At 44.8% G+C, this 23,876-nt stretch overlaps 1 protein-coding gene across 1 annotated transcript in view; it reads right to left on the bottom strand.

Annotated features, from left to right (window-relative positions):
* Positions 1-1,274: 1,274 nt before the first annotated feature.
* The window catches only part of LOC147443961 (mitogen-activated protein kinase 15-like), an 82,683-nt gene continuing 60,081 nt past the window's right edge, over positions 1,275-23,876 (bottom strand). The window contains exons 10-11 of the mRNA XM_086526746.1: positions 2,567-2,748; positions 1,275-2,402 (exon numbers count right to left, since the gene is read on the bottom strand). Of these exons, the coding sequence (XP_086382872.1) occupies positions 2,113-2,402; positions 2,567-2,748 (472 nt within the window). The 3' untranslated portion in view covers positions 1,275-2,112. The remainder of the gene's footprint in view (positions 2,403-2,566; positions 2,749-23,876) is intronic.

Raw genomic sequence — 23,876 nt, 5'->3', positions numbered from 1 at the left:
TGGCTAGATTGGAGGCCCTTAATACCAAGTTTTTGGGGTCCATATGGCTAAACCGATTTTTGCAACATCATGATTAAGCAGATGTACACAGAAGCAGAACTATGATGGGTGAATATCGGGAAGTTGTCGCTCCAAATTACCTTTAATTGGTATCAAGTGTCTCTAATTAGACTTTACCTGGGTAGAATCTATTTATCTCACTATGGTTAATGAGAAGACCATTGAGATCTTATGGCCAAAGCTTTATAGCAGTTGTGAGAATGAAACTAGATTGCAAATAAGGTTTAACTTATGGAAAAAAACTCTTTAATTTCACGATAAAAGAAGGTCTCTCTATTCCTCACTTGAATGAGTCTAATATCATTTTCAATGAGTTAGAGGCTCAAAAGCCGAACTTGGACGAGGGAGTGAAATCTGTGCGTATGTTTTACTCATTGCCTTTGTCATGGGACACATATGTTACTGTTGCATTTAGCTTTAATGGTACCCGAAAGTTGATGATGTAATTGAGAGCTTGCCAAAGAGATTAGACAAAAGTATATCAATCAAGTTAATTAAGGTGCCACCCCGACTATCGATAAAAGGAGAAAGCAATTTAGGGAGCAATGAGTGCAATAAATTTTGTTGAAGATCGCAATTTATACTAGAATGGGTGATCTCCCGAGAAGTTGGTTCCCCCATGTACCTTCAATTTATGGGTGAAATGGGGTACTCTGACTTTCCTGCTCATGGATACTCATGTATGGTTTCTTCCTGGGAAAGCTTACCTGCACACAAATCCTTCTAGACCAATCAGAAGGTAATGTTGACACTTGAAATATAATCCTGAAATACTCCTTAAATTTGTGGGACATCCCAAATTACCCCTCAAATTTTTATTTTTATTTAAAATCCACTATACCCTTGTCCTACTTTGAGATAGACATGCCCCAATTTTGTGTACTCGAACCTTTGCAAGAATACAGAACGATATTCCTATCGAGTTGAAGATTTTGCAAGGTTAATGAGGGGTATATTAGGAATCTCAAGAAATTGAAGGGCAATGTGGAAAGTTTTGGCCAAATATAAGAACCCCTTATAGTAGGATTTTTGGAAATTTGAGGGGCACTTTGAAAAAGTCCACAAATTAAAGAGGTATTTTGGTAATTTTCCATAAAATAAACAGCTCACTATGGGTATGAGACAGACATCACTATTTGTGAGCTCATTTGTAAAATTTATCTCTAAGGCACTTGGGTATTATTAAAAGAAATAAACTATGTGAAACTGGAAAATTTGGTCCAAAAACTTGCAGAAGTGTATTTCAAAAATGGCCAAAATATAAAGGATATTTGGCACAAATTTCAAAGGCATTTTAGTAATATTCCCTCAACAAAATAATTTGTCCTGACAACAATAATTTTCGTTCGCTTTTGCTAGTTCAAAACAAGCTTGCTTGTGATGACTTTTTGGAGCACCCCACATCTGCACTGCTTACTTCGCTACGCCAGTTTTTCTTCACTTATGTGTCCATCTTCCAGCTCTGCACCCCTACTACCAGCAAACCTCCATTTTCTTTTGCTACAGAGTCTTCGTCGATTTATGCCACCAATACACCTTTCATGAATCACATTAAGCAGGCCATAGGACAAGGAGTTGTATTCCACCATCATAACAACTTGCTTGCTCTATTCTCAACTGATGTTAACCCAGAAAACATGACATGAACCATGGAATAGAAAATTATTCAGATAAAAGTAGCCACAATTCGGTTGTGCCCCTCAGTGTTCCACGACACAATACACGACGCCTCAAGAGAAAGCCAAAGAGCCCATCAAGCGCCTCCCACGCTACAAGAATGTGAAGATAATTATGTGCCACTTAGCAGTTGGTTATTCACAAAGTAAACACTTAGTACATCAAGGCTGCTTTCATGGCCCCAAGGTGCTACACAGAATGTACTACGGCATCCGTACAAAAAAGGGGCCTCAAAAGAATGATGAATCCCAAAATCTCCTTTATACATGCACAACCCTCCTACCTTTTAAGAAGGGCCTTTGCTTCATGCTCAGCCAAGTCTCACTAACTTGGCCTGGCTGAATAGAGACATGTAACATACAAACTGGTTCCACATCAATAGTAATGACCCAATCCAGTTTGAGCAGCTGCTGTCAGCTTGCTGCCCATCGGACCAATGTCTACAAATTGGGTTTTGGATTGTGTGACACCTTCTGTTGTCATCCCCTCTCTCTTCCCGTCTTTGTCTGGTATTCCTGGAGGAATTCTCCTTGCATACGAGTACACCGGTAGTCCGTTATGAGTAGCCTGGGGGATACCATTTCTTAAATGTCTACGTGGGTCATGAACAGGATTGTCAATAGGTAAACCGGGACCTACAACTTTCCCTGGTTTTGCAGGCATGCCTGCAAAAAAAAAAAAAAAAAAAACACAGAAAAAGACTTCAGCAAACATAACTACCCTTCAAACCCCACATTGAAAATTGAATAGGAGTAGAGTGGGACATTTAATGCTCGCCCCTTTCAAACCAGGAAGGAGGTTTGTCAACTGCACACGTCACAAGGATCACCTGCAAACGCCCGTTGATTGGTCTGTGAAAAAGACGTCCTGTAAGCACCCAGAGGTGTACTTCTCTCAGGTACCCTCTCTGTACCTTTGACCTCTCGTACGTCCAATGAGTGATCCATTGCGGCAAGCGATGACATTGGTTCTTTTGCTTTTGGCATTTCGTTTGAATAATATAGACAAGGCCTGCAACACCCATATGACAACTATGAAACAATACTGGTACCAACACGAACAAAAAATCATTGAATTTGAAGAGCCAATTGTCTATATCCCATAAGCACTGAGATGCACTGTGTTTCCAGTATCATGATCTAGGACACCTTCAATGGACACATAGGCACTGGGCCTGCAAAAACAATCATAACATCTGTGGCTGACACTTAAAAACACAATGTGGGATTCACACTGCAAAGCTTCGTTCCAGTTTTCAAAAAGCAAGGCAACACATCTGTCATCGCCATCGGTAGTGCAGGGTCATAATGAGAAAGGGTGTGGTTTGTTTGAGCACAAACAAGGAAAATGCAGCTCACTTACCTCGAGAGCAGCCAAAAGAAGTTGGGGAACTCACTCTAGTGGGCATTGGGTGAGCCTAAGAGGAGCCTATGGGATGTCAACATAGTAAAGGAATGTGGTCTTCAGAAAAAGAAGAGAACCTGCCATAAGGAGCTTAAGTGAAGGGGATGACAGCCCAAGGGGCAACTACCTAAAGAGGTGTGGCACGTCCCAAAGGGCACCTAGTTGTGAAAGGAGGCAGAAATTGTGGGGCAACACCATCAGGCCAGAGGGAATGCCTTTCTTGACGCGAACAAACAAAGACCAAAGTAATTTTTATATAATCTTATTAGTATAACCTTTCCCTGCAGGATGAGCCAAAGATGGCATTGAATAATGAAGAGGTGAGAAGCTGGTTGACAGCCAGCAGTAGCCCACGATGACAAAACACTCACAGGTGCCATCTTGGGGAATGGAAGCTGTTCTCAACTGGCATACAAGAGGGAGGCTGCTTGGTGCGATCTGGTTTGCAAGAGCAATCTATCTAGGGGTGAGGAAGCCGGTGGCGGGGGCGGTGGCGGGGGAGCTGTGAAGTGAAGGTGCTGCTGGACAACTGGTATGAGCCAGGTGAGAGGGGTGTCACGGGCCTGCGTGCGTGCCTGTGTGCGTGCGTGCGTGCACACACACTGTAACAAACTTGGACACCCCAAGTCAAGATTCTACCGGGACACAGTAGAGATTCACTTCAAAACAGTTCACAAAGATGACACGGCCCAGGGTAGTTCCGTGCCCAAAGGTATTGGCCCCAAAGACTGGTGCCCCTTTCGGTATTTCTTTTTATATTAGTCTGTGTTCAAAGTACAAAAAGGGCCCATGGGTCTCACTCTCAGACTCTGCGTCCAAATCCTCTAAGTAATGAGGCCCAAGAGACCAATTTATTGTTATGAGGGTTGCCCCAAAAGCAGAGCCCCAAAATTTCAAACTCAAAAGCTCTTAAACTCAAAAGAACTTTAATCCAAAAGCTGCCAGCAAAAATCGGCCAGCGCAATTTATGGAATTCTGTACAATTCCGTACAATTTTGCCACGTCAGCCTGTCAACGCAATCTACGGAATTCCGTACACTCCCTGCCACATCAGCATGTCAACGCATTATACGGGCAGTCATATCAGCACAGTGTGTGTGTGTGTGTGTGTGTGTGTGTGTGTGTGTGTGTGTGTGTGTGTGTGTGTCCGGGGGCTTGCCACGTCACCAATTTGTGACACACACATCGCACGAATGGCTTGTACTATATGTAATTGAGAGAGAGAGAGAGAGAGAGAGAGAGAGAGAGAGAGAGAGGTGCAGCCGAAGTGAATGTTGAACTTTGCTCAAGATGAGTGCTCCGAACTGTACTCAAGGTTCCTTTTACTTACGGAAGGGAGAGCCTTCCGTTCCTTTAGTGAGAGAGTACAATGAACACAAACAAAGTGGTGAACACTGTGAATGAAGGTGCTGAGACTGAGAGATAGAGAGAGAAGAATACAACACCAGAATGTTGTCAAACCCCCCTCCGAAGGTCCCGCTCTCTATGGCGAGAGTGGTCTACTTATGATTGTACAAATCTCTACAATGCTTGGACTTGCCGACGATGTCGACGACGATGAGATGGGCTGAAATCTGAGAATGCTAAGGGCTGAAATCTGCAAATTTTCATCTGCTGAATTCTCGTCTGGTGCAAAAACGCTAGGCCTTCTGGTGAGAGAAAACGCCAGAGTTGTCGCAGGGGTTGGTCTTGCTGAGAAGTTGCCTCTTGAGCAAGGTGCTCCTGCTGCCTCTTCTACCAGAAAGTGCTAGCGCTAGGTATCTATATATACAAACTTAGCAATATTGCCCTACCTACTTTCCAACAAAAGTCACTTAATATATAAGTGAAAAATGTCAAAAAAATGGGGAAAATAGGTTTAATGCACTGGAAAATTCCTTGCCCTACCTACTTTCCAACAAAAGTCACTAAATAAATAAGTTCAAAATGTCAAAAATAGGGAAAATAGGTTTAATGCACTGGAAAATTCCCTTGATGGATTCTGATGGATTCTGATGATAATGTTGATGATCATGTTGTGAGCAACCGGAGGATATGCATCTAATCTAAGTGTCTGGTCATACACGGTCCACGAACAGACTCACAAACGTGCCAGATCACTTTCTATTCTAGACTGACATGACTGAACTGAACCCTGGTCATGCTGTAGCTTGCCACGGACACATAGGGTTGGATGTATGACGTGACATCCCCTCCTTTTCAAAGTGAGGTAGTGGTACCCAACTGTATGGCGTCGAGGGAGATCGCCAATAACATCCGGAATCCTCGAAAGGACTCTTCGCCAGCCCACTCTGATGCGTGGGTCATGCGATACTTGAACTTCATAAAGGTCTGCAATGCCTTCTTCTTTGGGCCGCGCCAAAAGCGACACGAAGTCATCTAAGTCTCCTTTAATGCTTCCACTTCGTCTATGGACGTAGGCCCACCTTCTTTAAGAATCTCTGAGGAGGAAAATTCCTGAAACCACTTCCAACACAAAAACATGAACATACCCATTCCATGTAAAGTGACTGGAAAAAATCTCGTCTTCTCTAAAGACTGTGCATGCAATGTAGATGAACAAATAGACGGAGTGCCAAACCGTTCACCACATACACGCAAACAGTGAGATCGAATCTTGTCTTACTGATCTAAATCAATCAACTGTGGCAAATCACAACGGAAATGCCCATGCTTGGTGCTCATAATTTCTTGTGCTCTTTCTACAACTCTGTCGTGCCAAAGAAGAGACATGGAATGTGACTTCCTTGAATGCATACTTTTCAGCTTTTCATGAGAAATCCGCATACATCCGTGCTCATTCATGAGTGAATCGTGCTCAACGTACAATATGGCGTGCCTTTGGAAAGGGATCACATAAAGAGGCTGACTAAAATACAGGAAACAATCACAAATGAAACACTCGTTCAATGCGTGCTGACTAATCATGCGAACACATAGTACTTTCTGTGAGGGTTCTTCGGACCTAGGCTCAAGAGCCAAGATCGGTTCTTCCTGAGGGGGTTCTAGGCTCGAGAGCCAAGATCGGTTTTTCGTGATTGATTGAATCTGCAATGAGGTTAGCTTCACTAGAGAAAGTATGAACTAACGCATCATCCTTCTGAACAATCACATCATCTTCATGTAAATCATCATACTTGTGAGAAATCACATCGTGGTCATCATGCAAATCATCATGCTTGTGAGAAATTACATCTTGATCATCATGCAAATCTTCATGCTTGTCATTGTCATCCAAATCATCATGCGTGTCATTATCATGCAATTCCTGTGTGTCATGCTTGGAAGAAGAAGAGACTAAGAGAGTCTCCTTTTCCCGAATCTCTTCAATCTTCGCCTGCACATTAGAAATGAGAGAGGAAGATGAACAACGTTCTTGCGATCCAATTCTATTTTTCGTACTGCGTACTTGCGATCAAACTCTTTGGCCTCCAAGCGTAATTGCTCGCGCTCACGTTCCATGGTTGCCATTCTTGCTTCGTGCCACGCTGTCATCATGTCCATCATCGTCTTGCACCAAGCCTCCATAGGATCTGGTGCAATCCTTGGCGTAGATGGGGAAGGGGTCAAAAAAACCTCCTGGTGGGGAAAATTCTTCTTCGCCTCTCTCATGCTCATCATCTCCAAGCGAAGTATACATTCCGCTTCGAGTGATGACCATGCACTGAAATCCAGGGTTCTTGTGCGTTCTTGTGGTCTTAGGTTCTTAAGTTCAAGAGGAACTTGGGTTCTTGGGGGTCTTGAGGTCTTGAGGTTCTTCTTTATCTTGCAATCTATGTTAGAGAAGGATCTTCTCTTCACCCGAGTTCTGCCCTTTTCCACGGGCGCACCCCTTGGCAGCCTTGCACTCACACCAAGGTGCTTTTTCCCACCTCACGTCGATTGGCCCGCTAAGTGCACGGTCCGCTCTCAATGAGTGAAAAGAGGCACAAGGGAAGGCTGGACAAGCCCTTCTTTTTTGGGATTCCTATCACTCTTCAAAAACACGATTAGGAATCGACACGCCCAACAGGACTTGGGTTACGTGCGACCTCAACAAGCAAAAAAAATTTATGTGGTTCTTGTGGTTCTTTCCTTGAGTGATACAGAACACTGTCAAAGCTCTGATACCAATGTAACGTGCAGCGGAAGTGAATGTTGAACTTTGCTCAAGATGAGTGCTCCGAACTGTGCTCAAGGTTCCTTTTACTTACCGAAGGGAGAGCCTTCCGTTCCTTTAGTGAGAGAGTGCAATGAACACAAACAAAGAGGTGAACACTGTGAATGAAGGTGCCGAGACTGAGAGATAGAGAGAAAAGAATACGACACCAGAATGTTGTCAAACCCTCCTCCGAAGGCCCCACTCTCTATGGAGAGAGTGGTCTACTTATGATTGCACAAATCTCTATAATGCTTGGACTTGCCGACGTTGTCGACGACGATGAGGACGACTAGACGGGCTGAAATCTGAGAATGCTAAGGGCTGAAATCTGCAAACCTTTTTCTGCTGAATTCTGACTCTATGTCGATGACGACGGTACGACGACGAGGCACTGAAAACGCGGCTGAAATCTGTGTTTTCCGGGCTGAAACTGCAAACTACGCTGGATCTGACCATGCGGCGAGGATCTACTGTGGGAAGGTGAGATCTGCGAGGTTTGGGACTTCTTCTGTAATGTCCGACTGCTGAAAACTGAAAACGCCGAGTCTAGGGCTGATTCCGTCGCAAAGATCTGCAAAAACGCTGAGGTTGATCTGCAAACCAAAAACGCTAGGGGCTGAATTCTGTCTTCTCCTGATGCTAGTTGTCTTGCAATGCAACACGCTAGGCTGATCTAACGTTCTACTGTCGCCGGGAATATGCAAGTACAAAAACGTTGGCTGATCTGGTGCAAAAACGCTAGGCCTTCTGGTGAGAGAAAACGCCATAGTTGTCGCGGGGGTTGGTCTTGCTGAGAAGTTGCCTGTTGAGCAAGGTGCTCCTGCTGCCTCTTCTGCCAAAAAGTGCCAGCGCTAGGTTTCTATATATACAAAGTTAGCAATATTGCCCTACCTACTTTCCAACAAAAGTCACTTAATATATAAGTGAAAAATGTCAAAAATAGGAAAAATAGGTTTAATGCACTGGAAAATTCCCTTGATGGATTCTGATGGATTCTGATGGTAATGCTGATGATCATGCTATGTGCAACCGGAAGATATGCATCTAATCTAAGTGTCTGGTCATGCACGAACAGACTCACAAAAGTGCCAGATCACTTCCTATTCTAGATTGACTTGACTGAACTGAACCCTGGTCATGTTGTAGCTTGTCCACGGACACATGGGGTTGGATGTGTCACGTGACACACACACACAAACACACACACACACACACAGAGCTTTTCTTTGATGCATGTTTGGAGCAAGACAAGCCAGAGATATCTAGTTCTAGCAATTGAGAGGTGGAAAGGGTGCGTCTGAATGAGTATCAACATCTTTCCCCCTCTAAGAAGCTCCCTCCCTCTCTTTCTCTAGGTTATCACATTCACTCCCTCTCACCCTCTCTAAAGCCTAGTCTCCCAAGCTCTTACCAAGAGTTTGTTACCTCTCTTGCCGGTGTGCCCCGGTATGTCCCAATGGTTGACCATAAGGAGTGAGGGATGTCTTGTCGCTGTGCCAAGCCTATTTAACGAGTTTTCTCACTTTTGAAGTGTTCTCGCAATTTTTTGGCACCCTGTACTGCTAGTGGTGTCATAAAGGTTGCCTCGTGGTGGCCCAAGTGTCACGTGCACATCACCCTTTGTGCATGTGGACAAGCTAACTCCTATTGCTAGGGTTTTGGGCAGGCTAGGAATTGTTCTCGCACCCTGTGATCCTGTATGGCCAGGCAATTTAGATTAGTTGCATACCCTCTGATTGCACACGAGCACAGCCATATGTATACATATATATTGGGCCTTCTGCCTTTTTCCTTATATAGCGGACGAAAGTGCTCAGATGGCATTACTACCACCATTGGGGTGAAGCAGGGCTGCCCATTGTCACATACTCTATTTGGCCTATACATAGATGAGATAGCGGATTATATCCAACAGGGCGGAGAAGCAAGTGTTGATCTTTTAGGCACTCAGGTACATATAATGTTGCCCATTGTCACCTACTCTATTTGGCCTATACATAGATGACATAGCGGACTATATCCAACACGGTGGAGGAGCAGGTGTTGATCATTCAAGCACTCAGGTACATATAATGTTATATGCTAATGACATAGTTTTACTCGCGCAGTAGAGTCATATGTATACTTGGGCATTACTTTCACCGCACCTAGGGCCCACACTGGGGCAGCGTATAAGGGAGCTGGTGTAACCAAGGTGTCGAACAACCAGCACTTCGTGCAATGCTCCTAAAAATATGTCTGATGAAAACCCCTCTCGAGCATGGCTAGAGCTGCGTATGCTCGTGTGGTACGATCCCTAGTTGCCTGTGTCATAGAAAAGTGCCCATTACCAGAGTAGATTTGGAGCAGACTTGAGAGGCCACAGATATTGATGCTTGCCCGGATCATCCGTAGTAAGCCGGCATTAACACATGACATTGTGAGAGCACAGTTTCGCTTCACCTATGGTAATGCTAAGTGGAGGCCATATTTCAAACAGTGGGATATCTTCACAAGTTGAGAGACAAGAGAGCAGACACACTACATCGCCTTGCTCTAGAGGCCTCCCAAGAGCTAGCAGATTCAAGGGACCAGAGACCATGGTACGCCAGTGTGACTAGAGGGCTCCAATATTACGGATATTCTATGGACAGATTGCCCCCATCACAATACGATCTAGATACACCAGAGCAGACCCTCTCTCAAGTACGAGCTCATACAGACGCATGTAGAGCAGAATAGATCACACCTTTGCGGCCATTGGCCACAAAGATGGCATATTATAGAGACCCCTTCCTCATGCTCACAGAGGATGGGTTCATACAAAAGGCCTCTGTCACACAGGGACGTGGCAACTGTTAACTATGTCACGAGGACGTGGCAACTGCTAACTTTAGTTGTTGGTTTCTTTCCAAGGGGTTTTGTTTTATTTTTAAAACCCTCTTCTTGAGACACCAGGGTTGTTACAACCATTGCCGATTCCGAATAAGCCATAGGAAAGCATTGCTATGGACTTTATCTTTGATCTTCCAAGAACGCCAACAAGGAATGATGGTATATGGACCATTATCTGCAGGGTTAGCAAGCACGCCCATTTGATCCCTATCAGGAAGAAGATAAAATCTGATCAGATGGCACGCTTGTTCATGTACAATGTGTTTAAGTACCATGGTATGCCACAATCGATTATCAGTGATCGTGATCCTCGCATGACCAGTTTGTTCTAGAGAGGATTGTTTGAGAACATGGGCACTACGCTCAAGTTCTCGTCTTCGTTTCATCCACAAACTGATGGACAGTCAGAAGAGGCTAATTCTACTGTCTTAGATCTGCTGAAATGCTATGTGTCAGATAATAAGGGCAAGTGGGAACAATATTTGCCTATGCTTGAGTATGCGTACAATAATACGGTGCATTCTTCTACTGGCAAAGCACCTTTTGAGATTGTTGAAGGCGGCAAAAAGATTCCTCCTATTCTGCATACAAAGGACAAGATCATTGAGGCAGATCTATATTCTCGAAGTCTAGGATGAAAAAAGCGAGAGGTTCAAAAGATGATCTTGCCCACTCTACTGCCTCATAAAAAGTGAAGATATTATCCAGGATGCATCGATCCATAACGAAACCTGTCTGAGAAGTATGAATAATATCTGGTAAGAACGACCGCAAGCGATGGCTGATCAGTAACGCTAATATCTTATAGACCGAAGGGAGTAGGGTAATAGGTCTCCACTGTCGGAGCTGAGTGGTGTCACCCCCCTTCGGAATAAGAGATATGAGACCTGAACAAAGAGCCGGATGCATATATCCTGATGCAAAGATGTCCTGACAACCGCGAAGCAGTGGTATATGCAATACATCCCAATATGTCAAAAAGAAGGCTCTAGTGAGGCCATCCTCGCCTGGACAGGAGGATGGATCAAGACTCTCTATAGCAGCATGGAGCTCTGTAAGTGTGAACGGTGCCAACAAGATCTCTGCCATAGTGTCTGTACAACGATGTCGAGTGTGCTGCCAAATTTGCTCAAGGGCAAGTAAAACCTCAGTAGTGCATACATCAGCAATGAACACTGTCTCAAAATAATCTGCAGACATATCAAGAATAACATCAGGATGCATATGTAGTGTCCCCTGAGCATCGCACAAAGTCCGCAGAGTGGTGCCAGGAGGGCGTTCTTTATGCGCGGCGAAGAAGTCTTTATTCATTCGATCAGCTTTAGCTATCCAATGAGACACTGAAGCATGATGCGTGAACTCAGACCTAGCCTCCTGTACGCGACGAATCTCTTCTGTGAGCTCTGTCTGTCTAGCAACGAGATAAGCATCCATTGGCCACTCCTCAAGCAAGCGCTGAGTGGAACCAAGAGCGATGTGAACATCAGACTCGCGTACTCTCAACTGACGATGAATGATAGCAGTCTGATCACGGCAGTAAATACTAGACTGAGAAATGCAATGAGCAAGAAACTCTCCAGGGGGTCCACAATAAGAAGCATCCGTGGACCACAAGTCATGAATCTGCTGCTGCAGTACTTGAGTGGTGAGAACACTATCAGGGATGCGGCAACCTCGTCTCTGAGCAGAGGATCTAGTGAAGGAGATAAATAATGATGTGGGAAAATGATCTGAGAGGCTGGTTCCTCTCCATATAGTAGTAAATCCGCCTAGAGCTATTGCCCAAGGGCCAATGTAAAAACGGTCAAGTCGCTCTAATAATCTCCCCTGCTGTCGCTGAAACCCCCAAGAGTAATGAAGAGTAGCAGGGTGATGACCAAAAGAGGGTATGTGCCAGGCGTCAACACCTTGAATAGCTAGAAGAAATCGATCCCATGCTGGCTGCTCATCGGGAGAAATGGATGACAGCACGGGAGGTGTGGTGGCTCGCCAATCAGAGTCGCTGTCAACGTTGTTGAAGTCACCTCCAACAACCCAAGAGTCTACAGCAGGTAGAGCAGCAGCCAAGGAGGACCAAAAAGTAGCCCTCTCCCGAGGGGTAGTGGGTGTGTAGACTGACATAAAACCAATGATAGATTCCCGAATCCGAATAGAAACATAAACTGCTTTGCCAGCGACTAGAGTCCCATGCTGCTGAACTGAGGCCAAGTAATGTGGCCCCACTAAGATGCATACACCGCAACTCTGACCATGAAGGCCCAGAGCAGGCTCCCAAAAAGTGCGGGCGCCCGATGGCATGAGATTGCCGAAAGGAGTGGCAATCTTATGCTCTTGTACTAGTAGTATATCCACAGTGCCCACTACATGAGTGTGTAAATCTCTGCGAAGTAAAAGCTTACGGGAACCTTTTACCCGAGAAGTCTGTAAACCATTAGCATTCCAAGAAAGTACATGTAAATCCATAGACTGCAAGAAAGAGTAGGTATAGTATCTGACTAATTGCGCATCTTCTTGGAGGCAGCTGGACCATCCAAGGGGTGAGCTTCAGGCGGTAGGAAAGCAACCCGCAAGCCCTCTCTAAAATATGGTGTCTCATTGCACCAACTGCAAACCTCAGCTTGTTTACATTGCATTACCGATGCTGCACCCTTGACACCCCAAATGCGCATAGACATAGGAAGCATCACATCTGAGGATACATGAATGACCATAGGCAGTGAATAGCAAGCATAAACATCACTCCACTCCATAGCCCCAATACATGAAGGATAGTGAGGAGACGAAACATCGGGGGCAGAAGTAGACAACCATAAATGTAGCTAAGCCATAGTCTAGGCGTGCACAAAATGGAGAACATGATCCTTGGACCATTCTTGAGCAGCGTTGAACGGAAGGAAAAAGGAATGCGTAGGCTGAGAGCAACTGCCAATCAAAGAAGGAACACAACCTGTCTTGTGATGCATAAGGTAGAGCTATACCCGCAATGGTCTGTCTCAGTCACCGCACATCTCAGCCCGATGAGTGCCCCAGGAAAGAGGGCAAGAGCTGAGAAAACTGCGTGGGACGTAAGTATGAGCTGTTGAGGGAGCTGGGGGACCAGAAGGTGGAGGGGGGAGAGCAAGGATAGGAGGAAAAGGAGGAGGAGGAAGAGAATGATCCATCTGCATGGGAATAGGAGCCTCGGGAAGAGGGGAAGGAGCGAATGGAGGAATAGCAGGTGAAGGAGGAGCTGGTAGCAGAGGTAAGTGATCCTGTGCTGAAGAAGAAGATTGGTGAGGAAAAGCAGGGGGTGGTGGAAACTTGAGAGGGAGCAGGAGAGGTAACACTAGGGGCTGCATGCATTGGAGGTTGTGGACAAGGACGGAAGGAATGGTTACGACCAACTGTCTGCCATGCTGCCTCAGTAGGAGCTGAAGCAGAGGGAGGAACATGGAGGGTCGAAGCTCTAGGAGCACCTGCAGGCTGAGGAGGTGCTCGAGTAGTAGTAGGAGGAGCCGCTTGTTGGCGATGACCACGTGGCTGAGCATGAGCGCCACGAGCCTGCTACTGTTGTCGCCGATGGCGTGGCAATGTGGGGCATTCTCGCGCCAAGTGTCCCATCTCGTGACAGCGTAAGCACTGCCCTGGAAGGCCACTGACTACCAGTCGGCAAGAGTAGTCTCGATCGTGCACAACTACAGTAACGGAATCTGGTAATGAAGTATCCCCAAACACCAAGACCTGAATGTGAGGTGGACCAGATGAGAAGATGCAGGATCCTGGAACTACTGTGCCAAAGTGAGCAGCAATCATCTAAAGGAGATGCTCATCAATAAAATGAAGAGGCATATCCGGGAAGGAAAGGGTCAGAGGGAATCTGGGAATAAGGTGTCGACTGTCAAACTCCTCAATAGTAAACTCGGGATACCACCTCGTCAAGTATATCATCCTGCAATCAGAGAGTATCGGAGAGCGAGCCAGAAGAGCTCAGGTAGTGGCGCGATCTGAAAGACGTACCATGAATATACCTCTGCCAAGGAATGTAAGCTCCGAGATCCGTCCCTGAGTAGTGCCCAATGTAGTCTGACACCAATCGTGTATAGAACATCGAGGTGGAGACCGTCCAATCATCCGGCCAACCAAGGCATGCTGTGCCAAGTGTTGTACTTTGGAGTCAATGCGTGTCAACAGGTTGCCAGTACACTCCACGCGACAGGCAAGTGGTGATGGAGCGCCGTGTGTAGCACTCGAGACCGGCAAAGCCGCCATGAAGAATGGACGAAACTGGCAAACGGGAAAAGCACGACCCGAATTGAAGGTTGGACACTTTCTCTCTCTCTCTCTCTCTTTCTCTCTTTCACTTGCAGGCGATTGAAAGAGGCGCGCGGTTAGGGTTTGGGACAGTTAGGGTTTTCGGATTTTTAGGGTTTCGTGGAATTAGGGTTTCGAAAAAGCTGACTGTTAGGGCTGCAAGGAATTAGGGTTACGCCGACATCAGAGCACGCGCAAGCAGCAAGGGCGTGCAGGCAGTAGAGCACGCATAGGCAGCAGGCTGAGCGTGCGACAGACAGGGAGCAGGGCGCGCAGAAGGGCAGTCCAGGCGCGTGCGGCAGGCAGAGTGCAGGGCGCACACGCTGCAGAGTGCAGGGCGCGCGACAAGCCTCTCTCTCTCTCTCTCTCTCTCTCTCTCTCTCTCTCTCTCTCTCTCTCTCTCTCTCTCTCTCTCTCTCTCTCTCTCTCTCTCTCTATATATATATATATATATATATATATATAGATAGATAGATCACACACACACACACACACACAACCACCCTCAGCGACCTCCCTTACTACAAATCGGCTGACTTTGGGTTGATACAATGTATCAATCATGTCCATTATCAAAGACGAAAGGGTCTGCACCTGTTGTCATTGTTTCCTGCCATACTCATCAATCATACAATTCTGACACGGTATCACATGTCTGACCTTCCAGTCAATCTTGAAGTTCGGTTTACAACGCTTCTCAGTGCTTTTCTAGTGGTTATGTCCAAGAGAACGCTTGCTATGTTTCGCATTTCAAATTAATATCATCGTATCCGGTGCAAGTTCTCGAGGATCTGGTGCAGAGTTTGCAAGTACGGAAAAATTTTCTACCAGCATTAATAGTTGGAACATCCATGAGCCCTCCAGGGAGCAATATACCATCTAAGGCTAACAAGCCAAGAAGATACCCACCGTATCGACTTTTCCAAATGATTGCCAACAAGATTGTACAAACTACATTTCTTGGAGGATGATGATAATGGCTCTATTTGATTAGTATGATCTCATGTTCTTTGTAACTAAGAAAGTTACAATGCCTCCTTCATTTAAAGAGGGGACAAGGTAAGAGCATGTCAATGCTCGTGAGCGGTCATTTATCATTTTAAGTTGTACTCCACAAACCTTGAAACATGTGAAGGTGATGACAAGCGCCACGCATATTTGGGATCATTTTGAGTCTATGCATGAGCTACTACTCCCATGAAGCGTGTTCCTTTGTAAGTGCAACTCATCAACCTAGATGCAGACCGTGCTACTTCAATGAGGGCACATATCCACAAGTTGCAAGCATTGCGACAAAAGATACTTTGGATGCGGAAGCACATTTGTAATAGACTTGGACACTCCAAATCAATGATCAACTACAACACATGTGAGAGAACTGCAAAGATCTGAATACACTTGAATAGAGGGAGAGAGAAGAGAGCAAAGTCGACACGACGAGGCGAATTCCGAGCCAAGATGCACTGGCTGCATAGACTAGCGTCCCTTCTAATATTTCTTTATTGTTCTTCTGTAAGAGTACAACATCCGAGGGTCCTCTCTCTCTTAGTGCTCCCAAGCCAATCCGTTGAGAAGTAAGGCCCTGGAACACTTATAAATGCCCTTGGCCTATCCCAAAAGCAAGTACATGAAAGTATCCCAAAAGCAAGTACATGAAAAGCATTAGTTCCAGAAGCAGCTAGACCAAAAACTGGTGCCCCAAAAGATAAAGCGCAATTCAAAGAAATCCCTTGGCCTCTCTCAAAAGCAAGTACATGAAAAGCATCGGTTCTAGAAGCAACTGAACCAATAATTGGTGCCCCAAAATTTGTAGCAAAATTCACAAAAATTCGTACAGTTGACATGTCGACAATCAGCAAGAAACGCGACAATCCGGAATTGATATTCTTATGCTTCAAGAGCACCATCTTTCCGCATTCAACAATGTGGTCAGATTCTCCGTGGCTGCTATGAGACCTTCTAGTCAACTGCTTTGGGCATGGAGGCATCCAGGGAGGAGTATGTATGGCTATTGCGGACTCATGGTAACACACCATGGTTCATGCAGGTTGATGGTTGCCTCATGGGCTTCCGAGTCGCGTGTCGTCTCTCTCTTTCAGTTTCTGTTGTTATTAAAGTGCTAAAAGTCTGTTCAGTCTCTTCTTTTCTATTGGCATGTGGTGCCCGTCTTGTGACAGTGGTATCAAAGCATAAGGCGTGTGCTTTTCTAAAAGCATACCGGTCCCACCAAAGAGCAGACAAAGCAAGATCGCACTTCCAAAGTTCATTGGAAATTTTAGCTTCGTGCTCTGACCCGAGACTTGAGTTCATTGGCGTGTGCTTTTTTGAAAGCATTCCGGTCCCCACCAAAGAGCAGACAGAGCAAGATCGCACTTCCAAAGTTCACTGGAAATTTTAGCTTCATGCTCCGACCCAGGACTTTTAGCAAGCTTTCAAGAAATTTCTTGCCCGAAGTTATATGGTTTCTGACATCTTCCTTCCTAGTGCAACTTCTGGCAGAGTGGGGTATCCTGAAATGCTTGCCATGGAAACCCTAGCAGATTATAACTTGAAATTTCTCGACATCTCTCAGTAGATGTCTCTTCACGAGCAGATGACCTTGGAGGTCCATTGCGATTGCTATCTTGGGACTACCATCGCCGCCAAAGAAACATTGTCTGTACAAGTGCTAATGGACCATGTTGTGCTCGGCTACGACCTTATGCCACATGGAATGAACCTAAACTAATTTTTTTTAATGCACGTTTCAGGATGAAAAATTAGTCGACTTTTCGAGCTCGACCAATGTCGAGATTGCTTTTTAAGTTTGAAATCTGTTTGAGAACTTGTTTGGTGATCCTGTTTGGAATTTGTTTGAAATGGATGGTATCTGTTTTGAACCTATCTTGGTGACGATTTGAATTGTTTGACTTTGGTTTTAATATTGGTTTCATTGATTGGTGATTTTACTCCCGGGTGGAGAAGCGAAAAATTCTGTTTTGATATTGTTTGAACCTCGGAACGACCCAGGTCGATGTCTGGAGAGCGTTTTGTTGTATGCTAGAAAACCTCCGAACGACGCAGGCCGATGCCTGGGGAGCGTTTGGTTGTATGCTTGTAAAATAATTGTTGTTGTGACTCCGGCCCGGACCTGGATGGTTATGCGGGAGGAGTATTAAGAAGCCTCAGCAGTGATTACTCTCAGCACCTCCAAACGACGCAAGCTGCGGTCTGGGGGGCATTTGGTTGTAAAAGGCCTCTATATCTCCCAGCCCGGACCTTTTTAGGTTATGCGGGAGGAGTGATGAGGGAGTCGTTGAATATCTCCGGGCCCAGACCTTGTTAGGTTATGCGGTAGGAGTGTTCATCGACGACTTTATGTTTCTATGTCTTGTAACATGCATATTGGAGCATTTGTGTTGCATTGTGATGTGCCAACCACTGAATATTCCTAATTGGATGAGATTGCCTTGGTATGTAATTTTAGTGCATCAAGACACCCGTGGAAGATCAGTTCGGTCTGGGTGTGATGGCTAATTTTACTACGCCGGAATATCAAGAATTCTGATCTCAACGAAAGGAGAAGCCAACTCCTTGATCAAAAGAGCCGAAAGGAGAAGCTAACTCCTTAACAACAAGAGCAAGCTGATTGTCCTTCGGAATGTCCCTAGGAAAAACAAAATTGAGCTAACTTGAGTTGTTTTGCAGATATGTCGTAATCGCAGCGATTACTCTCTTTCTGACTCAGCATATGCAAAGGAGAAGCTATCTCTACAAATTTCCAAATGAACGGCCCATAACATGAGCACAAGCCCACAAAGCTTCGAACCTCATGAGTATTCTTCAAATCACGCCAATCACGAATAGTCTCAATTTTGGGCGGGTCCATCTTTACACCTTCCACTGAGACGATGTGTCCCACAGAGTATATCTCACGCAAGAAAAACTCGTTCTTTTTTGCATTTACATCCAGTTTATGTTGCCACAATGTCTAGAGAACTTGTAACAAATGGTGTTTGAAAATCCTATCCATCATACGGTTGAATGTCGTTGGAGCATTTGTAAGGCCAAATAGCATCACTAAGTATTCGTACAAACCAAAAGTCGTCCTGAAAGCTGTCTTGTAGACGTCTCCATGAGCAAATTCTGACCTGATGATATCCACTCTTCAAATCAATTCTGTCGAAACAAGAGGATCCCAAAAGTCTGTCGAGAATACCATCGATCCTTGGAATAGGGAATCTGTTCTTGATAGTGATTTTATTGAGAGCTCTATAATCAATGCACATTCTCCAAGATCCATCTTTCTTCAACACCAGTAACACTAGCGAACAGAATGGTAAAGTACTAAGTTGGATGAGACCCATCTCAAGAAGTTCTTTTACATGGGTCATTAATTTCTTCATTTTGGGCTCCCTTAACTCTGTAAGGTGGCTGGTTCAATCGTGTGATCTTTAGGACGTAAAGAAGGCAACTCGCCTAGTAAGCCCTCAGAGAAACAGTCAACCTGAGCTTGCAAAAAATCTTGTCGTTCTTTTTCGAGGTTTGACATATTCGACCTCGAATCATCATTCAGTTTTTGCAAGAAAATTGGGTAAACAAAAAAACTAGATTTCATCAAGTGGGACGAACTCACCTTTCAATAAGTACAATCTCTTTGTCCTTTTTTTCCTTTTATTGTGCACATCAAATAGATTTTTGTGCCTAGGGTAGAAGATCTACTTGATAAGTTGCGAAGGTCTACCTACTTCAGTAGGATTGACCTTAAAAGTGGCTATCATCAAATAAGAGTAGTCAATGAAGATTCCGTACTACATTTGATCTTTATGAACATCTTGTCATGCCTTTTGGCTTGACAAACATCAAATAGATTTTCGTGCCTAGGGTAGAAGATCTACTTGATAAGTTGCAAGGGTCTACCTACTTCAGTAGGATTGACCTTAAAAGTGGCTGTCATCAAATAAGAATAGTCAATGAAGATATTTTAAAAATTGTTCCGTACTACATTTGGTCTTTATGAACATCTTGTCATGCCTTTTGGCTTGACCGATGCTCCAGCCACTTTTGATCGCATGATGGAGAAAATCTTTTGACCATATCGCAAGTATTCTTCGACGATATAATCATCCACTCCAAATCTCTTGAAGAGCAAGAGTCATATTATCTCTCAATAGTATTGTTTTGCTAGTTTAGTGTAATACTTTTGGTGTCCCATAGGATACTTGCATGAGATATGCCTTAGAGGAGCTTTGAGAAACTTGAGCAAGACCCAATCATCTTGCTTGAAGGTCAAGGCTCTTCCATGCTTAGTAGCAATAGCCTTTTGTTTTTGTTGAGAGAGAAATATAGATTCTTTAATGTTTTGAAAAGATTCTTTTAAATCTCGGCCATATTCATTAGTAGCGAAGATTTTCCCATGTACTTTGAGTAGCAAGCGACTTTTAGAACTTCCCTCAATGACCTCAAAGGGTGCTTTTCTCGTAGAAGTATGTACACTATTATTGCCCTTCTCATCTCTTTGCTTTCCTTGCCCTATAATCGACCACGGCACTTTTCTTGGGGAACCAAGGGATTCCTCGAAGGATGTCACGCCCTTCCAAAAGGCATGATGTAAAAGTCCTCGTGCCCTAAATACCCCTCACAATACAAACGTAGTTTGCCAATGACAGGAGTAATGGGAACATCCCGTCCAGGTGCCACTAAAACAACCTCTGTCTGTCGCCCCATTTCCTTGGGCGTAATTCCAAATCGAGCTGCCAATTCGGTTAAAGTTGGCCTTGGCTTCTCCATCAAAGAAGATAAGGCTTCTTGGTCTCGCACTTTGTCCCATGCTCTGCAAAGTTCGGTACTTTCGTTCATCTGATCAGGTATCAATCTTGCTGTCGTCTTTCCTTTTCTTCCGTGCTCGGTTGTTGCTCTGTAACTCTCTCTCGCTTATCTTTTGGTGGTCCTCTAGTTCATCTTCTTTTCAAGAGTTCTCTCAAGCTCTTTCTACGGGTACAGTTTCCGCTTTTTTGCACTTGTCTCTCCTTTTAGCTTTCCTCCAGACCTGAGAGGAGAATCAACGGCCTCACATCCTCTGGAGTAAATCTTATAAATCGGGTAATTCTTCAGGTGTTTTGCAAATCTCGTCTCTAGAGTACTTGATCAATCTTTTCACACACCTGTCAACTTGCAGTTGACACTTATACTCCGCTCTGGCAAACTTTTCTGCCGAAAAATTTGACCCAGATCTTCATTCTTTTCTTCAGTTCCCGCATCGGATTTCAACGTTTCTTTGCCTCCCCCCCGAAAGATTTTATCTTTGTCAAATTGTCCAAGAGAACCCATGTGTAATCTAGGGTTCTTTATGGCTTATTGCCTTGTAAGACCAAGCGATGAAGACGGGAGCGCGCCTGATATGCAATGAAGTAAGGGTGGGAGTGGCTAATAAGTCCGAGGTAAGGACACGAAGATTCTTTCACATACAATTAAAATCTTGACTGTTCTGACATGTTCTCCTCCAGAATCTGTGCCGGTCATTTTTTAGCCTGCCTGGGTGCACACACATTTTTAGCCATCTTTGGGCTTTTATGTTTTTTGCACCAGTTACACATTTTACCCTACCTCAACCTAACATTCTATAAATAGAATGGTTAGAGTCTTCTAGTCATTCACTGTGTTATTGACAGCATCGTTGCAGAGCACTTGTCTCTCTCTCTCTCTCTCTCTCTCTCTCTCTCTCTCTCTCTCTCTCTCTCTCTCTCTCTCTCTCTCTCTCTCTCTCTCTCTCTCTCTCTCTCTCTCTCTCTCTCTCGTTTCAGCACGCGTGACTCTCACCCTCTCCGCTACTCACTCTCACACATAGGACGTGTCCCTTCTCGAAACATTGAAAGCACCTTCCTTTTTGTTGCAGTCTTCTCGTTCGCAGGTTGAATCAAAGTGTCATGAGAATCTTCAGAATTTGTCCATTGTTGTTGAGGATTTTTTATGTTTGCCAATAGATCATCAGTAGTAAATTTCAATCTTCCCTTCATAAGTGTGTAGCCAACCGCGGCATGGTCCGTGCGTTCTTAGATTGTTGAGACTTGCTTGGACAAGCGTTGTTCTTATGATGGTGATCCCAATCCTTTGGTATAGGGCTCACACTAGTTCTCCAAGGTTATCAACTTGAAGAAAGACACTTGAAGGTAGATATCTAAAAACTTATGGTAGTAGTCTTCCATAGTTACTGCGACCACGTTTTCAAGTTACCCATTCTGCTAGAAGCTACATTTCAAACAAGAATGTCAAATAACTTTGGACTACAATTGCATGTGCGACTACAAAAAATGAAAGCTTGATATCTTTTGTTGAGATAAAACATCATAAATATGCTTCAAGGTTGGGGTTGCAAGAAGGCATGATGTATTGCACGAATGCAGGGTTCTTCACTTTGAAAGGTCAGATAAAAGATATCTACTACAAGAGTTGGCAAATGAAAACAAGTTACGATGATATAATCTCTCGGTAAGCCTCCCACAAGGTGCCTCAAGTTTCAATCTTTTTAATACCATGAATGAGGAATACATGAACAAGATAATGAACACAGAGGAAAAAGGAAGAGGTGTCGGACCCGGGGGGGGGGGGGGGGGATATAGAGAGAGGTGAATAACCATGAAGCAACTGTTACAGCTAACTCTCACTATATCATTCAATGAGGCATGACATGTAAGGTGCATCGGAAGTGAATGTTGAACTTTGCTCAAGATGAGTGCTCCGAACTATGCTCAAGGGTTCCTTTTACTTGCGAAAGGGAGAACCTTCTGTTCCTTTAGTGAGAGAGAGAGAGAGAGAGAGAGAGACGACAACCGACGGTTGTCAAACCCTCCTCCAAGGGCCCCACTCTCTATGGCGAGAGGTATATGCTATTGATTGCACAAATCTGGTACAATGGTCTAGATGCAATGGACTTGCCGACGATGTCGACGACAATGATGACGATGACCAGACGGGCTGAAAACTGAAAACGCTAGGAGCTAAAATCTGCAAAATCTGCTAACTGCTGAATAATGCCATTGTGTCGGCGAGGACGGCGATGGCGACGACGCGTAGATGATGGGCTGAAAACGCAGCTGCTGAAATCTGCAGACAGCGGGCTCAAACTGAAAACGCTGGCTGATCTGACCGTGCCGCGAGGATCTGCTGCGGATAGGTGAGATTTTGCAAGGTTTGGGGCTGATCTTGTGGAGTCTAAGTGCTGAAAACTGGAAACGCTGATATACTTGGGCTGAGCTGTCGCCAGAAACTGCAAGACGCTAGGCACTCTGCAAGCTGGAAAACGCTAGGAAAACTGTAGCAAAAACGCTATGCAGATCTGCAATCTGAACACTAGCTGTTGAAGTCCGAAAACGCTGGCTGATCTGGAAACTCCACAAACGCCAGGTTGGTCTTGTGGCTAAAAACGATGAGTCTCTTGTCGGTCTTGCTGAGAAGGTGCGCTGCAAGTCACTGGAACTCTGCTGCCTCTTCTGCCAGAAAGTGCTAGCGCTAGGTTTCTTTTATAGAGCTTAGCAAATTTGCCCTACCCAGTTTCCCAACAAAGTCACTTATTAATAATAAGTGAAAAAAGGATAAATTAGGGAAAATGGGTTCTGTGCACTGAAAAATGCTCATGATAGGTACTGACTGTACTGCTGATGATCATGTTGTGTGCAACCAGAGGATATGCAACTAAGTGCTTGGACATGCACGGCCTGCGCATAGGCTCACAAACGTGCCAGAACACTTCCTAAGCTGACCTAAACCCTAGACTTGAAGTAGCTTGTCCACATGTTCATAGGGTTAGATGTGCACGTGACATCCCCTCTTTTTCAAAATTAAGTACTGGTACCGAACTCTATGGCGTCGAGGAGAGCACCAACGACGTCTGGAATCCTGGGAAGGACTCTTCACCGGCCCACTGTCATGCATAGGTCGTGCGATACTTGAACTTCATAAAGGTCTGCAACGCTTGCTTCTTTGGGCCGCGCCGAAAGCAACTAAGTGATCTGTGCCTGCTTCAATGCTCCAACTTAGGCTATGGAAGTAGGTCCACCTTCTTCAAGAATTTTCGAGGAGGAAAATTCCTGAAACCACTTCCAACACAAAATCATGAACATATCTATTCCATGTAGAGTGACTGGAAAAATACTATTCTTCCGAAAAGACTGCGCATGCAATGCAGATGAACAAAGTGACGGAGTGTCAAACCATTCACCAAACACACGCAAAAAATGGAATCGAAACTTGTCTTTCCAACCTAAGCCTATCAATTGTGGCAAATCACAACCGAAAAGTCGATGCTTGATGGACAATCTTTCTTGTGCTCTTTCTAAGACTGTGTCATGCCAAGGCAAAGACATGGAACGTGAATCCCTTGAATACAAACTTTTCTTCTTTTCGAGAGAAATCGGCATACATCCGTGCTCATCCATGAGTGATTCATGTGCAT

The sequence above is a fragment of the Adiantum capillus-veneris genome, chromosome 13 (assembly GCF_014529385.1).
Source record: "Adiantum capillus-veneris isolate H3 chromosome 13, ASM1452938v2, whole genome shotgun sequence".
Classification (NCBI taxonomy): Eukaryota; Viridiplantae; Streptophyta; class Polypodiopsida; order Polypodiales; family Pteridaceae; genus Adiantum; species Adiantum capillus-veneris.
This window is presented reverse-complemented; position numbering and strand designations above follow the sequence as displayed.